Raw genomic sequence first — 6,590 nt, 5'->3', positions numbered from 1 at the left:
ATCTGATGAGATTCCATATTTGTATTTGGGGAACACCTCAAAAGAAAACCCAGTGGCACTTTTTCCCCTCATGCAATATAGCTCTGTAATTGCCATGTGTTGAAAGTGGAGGTGCTTTTTTGTACATAGCAATGCAGGCTGAGGATGTGGCTCAGTGATAGAGTGCTTCGATCCCCAGCACCACACATACAAAGAAAGAAAATAACACTTAACAAAAAGTGGCACTAGAAATATCCTTAATTAAAGCATTTCACGATGTTTTTCACTGAGTGACATAGCAGCTCAGGACACCTCACATTAAAGTTCTTCCCTAAATCCTTACCTACACACTTTACTCTTGTCAACCACCAAGACTGCAGATGATTTTCTCCTCCCCAAAGTCTCATCTGTTCCCCTCTGCATTTACTCTTACCCCTAGAATTCCTTAGCTGAAGTAGTTCCTGGGATGTAAACTCCATATGAACTGATTAGCTACACAAATATAGAGAAACAACTATTTTTTAAAAAATATTTTTATTTTTAAACAAGTTGCCTATTTATAAAGTGTTTTCACTTACATGTTTCAGTTTAAAACAATTGGAATGAATTGAAGTAACCTTGATGAAATGCAAGATCTGAAGATTAAATTGAAGAAAAACTCACTGCAAACATTTCATTTTTTACTATTCTTTTTGCAAATTCAAGATATCAGCCGGGTGTGGTAGTGCATGTTTGTAATCCCAACATTGGGGAGACTGAAACAGGAGGATTGTGGTTCGAGGACAGCCTCAGCTACTTAGTGAGGCTCTTGCAATGCAGTGAGACCCTGTTTCAAAAATAAATAAAGGAGCCCAGCATGGTGGCACATGCTTGTTAATTCCAGCACTTAAGTTCACATCTTAGTATAAACTGTTCCTAGAGAGATCAAGAACCTGAACAAAGTAGTCATGTTTTTACCTTTAATAAAAGAAATGAAGTTCAGATTTATCACATCTTAGCATAACCTGCTGCTAACCTATCAGTTTAACTAAATTTGCTTTCTATATTTAGTACTTTCATTCACCTTTTTTTTTGGGGGGGTAGTACTACTTTCCTGAAAGCCCTTCTACCTCCAGGCTACACTACCAGACCTAATTTATACTTTTTTTATATTTGGAAACAGGGTCTCTTAAGCCAGCCGCTGGCTTCGAATCTGCGCGATCCTCCTGTCTCTGCCTCCCAAGCGCAGGGATTACAAGAGTGCGCCACCACGTCCGGCTTCATTCACCTTTTATGATTAATAAAGGCTATTATTCAGAGTTTAGAACACTGAGCAACCAAAATTCTCAGCCACATAAGTTTAAAAGAATCACCATAGTAATCTCTTGTTTGTAGCTGGAGACATTTTCGGAGCAGCCCAACATATGTATTAACCGTAATAACAACACAATTCAAAGCAGTTTTATGGTATTTTATTACAGGAAAACACTGCAAGACATTCACAAAGCATTTTGATCACATGAACTCTGCTCTTTTTTAATCAGGCAGACATTTGGGAAAATTAAGACGCTGGGCTATTCTATTGAATTTAGCCTGAGTTAAGAATGGTCAACCCATTTTTATCCCAAAGTTAATTGAAACCCGATCAATTCAGAGAGGGAGGCAAGGAAAGATCCACAGGGGCAAGAAGTTAGACCTTTATCAAATTTAAGTGCCTCCAGTAGTAAGGGCAGATATTTCCCACATAATTGGTCTCCTGTCCCCACCGAATGATACAAGTCAGGTCGGAAGCAAGGGAAGAAGGGCAAGGTGGGACAGTAGTGGTGAGGGGCATTTTAAGTAAAACAGATTAAGAATAAGCAGGGAAACCCAGAGAAAAAACTGAGCCAAATGAGGAGACAAGATGGTAGTGGCTTCACTCTAGTGGCAACAGCAGCAGCCCCGCAAAGGTAATGTCGTCTGCGGGGCTCTGGGGCACCTAAAAGGGGCTAAAAGAGGCGCGGGGCTGCACCGCCAACGGCGCCAGCCTCCAGTGGTTTCACGGAGTTGTAGTGTTCGCCCAGGTTGCAGGCATAGTGCAGGTAGACTAGGGTGAGTGGCTTCTTCTTATACTCCTCCCCGATGACGATGATGGGCGAATTGGTCTGGACCACTTCGATGGGGGTCTGAAGGACGTGCGACAGAGCCCTCAGCTCCAGCTGGCCTCCCCACGATGCGCTGTGCACGATGTTGTCACAGTAGCTCTTGAAGTCGTCGCGAGTGTAGGGGTCGCCGGTCTCAGGGTTGCTAAAGAAGGGTAGGAAGTCATCGATGTGGTTCTGCATGTATTCGGCGGTGCGGTACCGCAGGCTCTCCACGGTCACAGCGAACACCAGCTGGTCTTGGATGGCGCGGTACATGCAGTGCCCGTCTGCCGGAATATCTTTCATTTCCAGATGCTTGGCTCCCAGTATGACTGCCAGCTTCTCCTCCTCCTCCTGACGGAAGCTGGCTAGGTGTTCCATCTCAGCTTCGGAGATCCTCTCAAGGCGCTCCCTCTCGAGGGCTGCCCTTCGTTCCCGCCTTTTATACGCCCTTGAGAACCGGGGTGGTTGGTTCTCAAGATCCATCTTGGATAGATCTTCAGTGACAGTATCGAGAGTGCCGCTGTTGGGGAAGGTCTCTTGGAACTTCTCTAACTCCTGCTGGTGCCTCTGCTCCATCTCGGCCTCCAGGCGGGCCACATCTAGGATCAGCTGTTTTCTCTTCTTCTTGTCGGTCTTGGGGACAGCGTTCTTCATGGCCTGGATGCGGGCTTGGAGCTCCTTCTTCTCACGGTGGTGGCGGCGGATCATCCTCTGCTGTTCACTCTGATGATCCTCCATGTTTGATACTCGGTGAGCATTAAACACGGGTCGCCGCTTAGACTAAAAAGTTCAAGTAGCTCCACAGGCCTCAGATCCTGTCTGCCCTAGCTGTGGTGCTCTGCTCAGCTTGGTGGCTGGTTGCCCTCACACTATTCACAGGCTCTCTGTCATTGGCCACTGGGTATTCAGAGCCACACCCACAGACACGCCTAGCACTATGATTGGCTGTTGAGAAACCCATAATAATCCTTTGTTGACTCCTAGCAACAGTGGTGTCTGGTTTTAACCGCATTTAGATATCCCCTGTAAGATCCCACCTTTCCATGTTGTATGCAGTAATTGGGCTTGTAGAATTTTTTTTCAGTGATTCTTACTGAATCATTCCCAAGTTTGGACATAGTGCAGGCACAAGCCATGCTTGATAGCCACATAAAAATACTATACCATCAGCTAAATGTGTTCTTACCCTGAACTTGGTATTGCTCCTAGTGTCCAGAAAGCAATGTGACTTTCTCAAGTTTTTCAGGTCTCCTGACCAGTGAACCCTTAATCTTTGTGTATCAGAACAAAGTTGTTTTCTTATGTTCCTGGGAACACAGAGTCCCTTAAATTTATGCCTCACATCCACCCCCATCCTGTTTCAGTGTAAGAAAGCAACAGATACTCATTAGAAATAAACAAATCTCTTGGCTCATGGAGAATTTATCTACCCTAAAACCCCCTTGTGCTTAGCCCTCAGGTCCCAAAATGAGATCTCTAGGGTGCACACGAAGCACGCTATGGCCAGTATTCATCAAACGACTTCTTTTTTATTATTCCGAATAAAAGTCCTGAAAAAAACTCTCAAGGTTTTCAAATAGGTTCTCACCCTACTCCCTCCTATCTTGAATCCCCCCAAAAGGTCAGCTCCCCAGACAAAACCACCCCCTTCTTACAAATAAGGAAAGTAGATATTCATCCAAGTTGCTAAATGTCAAAATTTCCCATCTCTCTCCCTCCCTCTCTCTCCCCCCTCCCTTTCTCCCTCTCCCTCTCCCCCTCCCTCTCCCCTCCCTCTCCCTCTCCCTCTCTCCCACTCTCTCTCTCTCTCTTTCTCTCCCCCATACTGAGGGTGGAATCCAGGGCCTCAAACATCAAACATGCTGGACAAATATTCTGCCATTCATCAACATTCCTCATCCCTTTTTGTTTTTGAGACACAATCTTGCTAGGTTGTCCAGGCTGGCCTCCATCTTGTGATTTTTCTGCCTCAGCCTCCCAAGTAGCTAGGATTACAGGTGTGTGCCAACAGACCTGGCTAGATGCTATTTCTTTGTTGGGCATATGATTTGCAAACATTTTTGTTAGGTAGTTAGGCATGAGCAACAGGAGGCATGCTGCTGAAACTTCCTACAGGACTTCACCCCCTGGGCATGAGTGCTGAGAAACATACTATTAAATATCTATTTCTTGAAGATTTCCCACCTTCTGAAATCACCTCAGGCTTTCCCTAAACAGACAAAACCCTCCCTAAACTTAAAAAATCTACAAAAATTTCTACACTCTGGGTCCATCCCAGAACCCTAAATAGACCCTCATCTTATCCTGCTCAAATATGGTTAAAATGTGATTAAAGCTATTTTTCTAATAATTGAAACTTTCTCTTTAGTGTTTAGAGGAATACTCTTGGACACACTTGTGCAGAGAGGGACCTACACAAACCTAAAGTGGCCCCTACCTAATTGTTAGGAATTGTTAGGCTTTTAACATATTATTAGTATTATGATTTTATTCCCCCTGCCTTTGCTTGGGTGGTTATGCCACTCAGCCCTGTCAATCAAATGACTTCAAATCTCTACAAGTAATCAGGAGCTAAAATCAGATACAAGCCTATGCCATTTCCCAGAGTCTCTAACTCTTTGGTTGCAATCCACTTGTCTTCTCCTTTGAGGGCACACTGCTGCTTGCAATAATATACACAACGCACTGCTCTGAGGTCTTGTCTCGAATTCTTTCTTTCGAGCATACACGAACCAGGGATAGAGGCTCCACTCGTGGGACTCCCACTCACAATAGTAATATCCTTGTGCTGAATCCCATAGGCCTAAAACCACCATAAGTAACCCTACTATGAGCTAATTTTTTTTTTGGAGGTATACTGGGGATGGAACCCAGAGGGATTTTACCTCTGAGTTACACCCCCAGCCCTATTTTATTTTTTATTTTGAAACAGGGTCTCACTAAATTTCTGATGGTCTCAATAAGTTGCTGAGACTGGCAGAAAACCTGTGATTCTCCCATCTCAGCTTCCCAAGTGCTGGAATTATAGGTGTATGCCACCATACCTGGCTTGCTCTAATCTTTTCCTTTAGCTTATTCCATCCTTAAACCATTCTCCCTGGAGGAATGTCATTTACTGAGTCACCTCAGTTCCGTTCTTTCACTTTTGCATTATTTTCCTCATCAGCCCCTTTTATGTGATTAGTCCCAAGAACATTTGTTGCTTCTGCTTTATCTTTTTTTGGCTTCAGAAACTTTCAACTCTTTAGCATCCTTCATCCCCTTCACTGCCGACTCCTAAAACACAGTTCAATTACACTTTTTTGTTTTTGTTTTGGTACTGGAGATTGAACCCAGGGACATTCTACCTCTGAGCTGCACTTCCAGCCTTATTTTATTTTTTATTTTGAAACAGGGTCTTGCTAAGTTGCCAAAGATCTTGCTAAATTGCTGAGGCTGGCCGTGAACCTGTGATCCTCTGTCTCAGCCTTCTGGGTATTGGGATTGCAAGTGTGTATCACCATGCCCAGTTTCAATTCCATGTTTACAACTGCTTGTTTCAGATGCTCTGGGCCAAACTATTTGTGTTTTTCCTGCCTGGGACCTTTAGCTTAATGCTTTAAGATTTCCATTCCTTCTTGGGGGCCCAATTGAATGCACTTTCTATGCTCCTATGGCCAAAATCATCACCAGGTACTTCTTCCCATGGAGATGCTAAGTCACTTCATCTCTCTCCTCTTTCAGTAAGAACTTTACCCTGCTGTAAGGCTCTCTGATCTTGCCTAGCTAAAGGTCCCCTCTGAGTGTCATGTGGTGCCAATGTGTCTTCCAGTCCAGCTGATGAAAATTCATCTCTGGCCAGCCAGGGTACAAGTTTCTCAGATTCCCTGGTGGATGGGAAACTCTATCACCAGGGAGTTAGGAAACTGGATTTCTCTAATCCAAATTCCCTTCTCCTTGCAGATGGTAAATCAACTCTTCATTCTGCATGAGAGTCCACTGGGGTACATTCTGGCTTACTGGACCCAATTAAACCCTGTGATGCATAAGATAAAGAGGCTTAATTTTTAATGATACTGGGGGTGGAACTCAGGGGCATTCTGCCTCCAAGATGCACCCCAAGGTCTGTTTTTTTTATTCTTTATTTTGAAATAAAGTCTCATTAAGTTGCAGAAGGCCTTACTAAGAAGCTGAGGCTGTCTGCAAACTGATCCTTTTGTCTCAGCCTTCCAAGTACTAGGGCTACAAGCATGAACCACCATGCCTGGATTAAGGCTTATTTTCTAGTCTATATAAATCAGAGGAAGTGGACAGAGGCCCCCTATGTCCAGATCTTTTTTACTCCTCTGAGATCAAAGGGACCTCCAAGGCTGCCCTAGACCAACACTGACAATTACCTCTGACTAGAGAAAGCTCAGCACCCTCCTCTTCTACCTCTACTTCCTCAGAGCCTTCCATCCCAGCACCTCCCACTTACTCTGCTTAACCCTATACCTGGAACCCACTCTTTCTCCAGTGCTTACTATC

General features: G+C 44.3%; 1 protein-coding gene across 1 annotated transcript; it reads right to left on the bottom strand.

Annotated features, from left to right (window-relative positions):
* Positions 1-1,946: 1,946 nt before the first annotated feature.
* Positions 1,947-2,822, bottom strand: OTUD6A (OTU deubiquitinase 6A; the record flags this gene model as incomplete). Its single annotated transcript, XM_080719595.1, has 1 exon — positions 1,947-2,822. The coding sequence occupies one exon, from the start codon at positions 2,820-2,822 to the stop codon at positions 1,947-1,949; it is 876 nt and encodes a 291-aa protein (XP_080575721.1).
* Positions 2,823-6,590: the final 3,768 nt, after the last annotated feature.

The sequence above is a fragment of the Muscardinus avellanarius genome (assembly GCF_963383645.1).
Source record: "Muscardinus avellanarius genome assembly, chromosome: X".
NCBI lineage: Eukaryota > Metazoa > Chordata > Mammalia > Rodentia > Gliridae > Muscardinus > Muscardinus avellanarius.
This window is presented reverse-complemented; position numbering and strand designations above follow the sequence as displayed.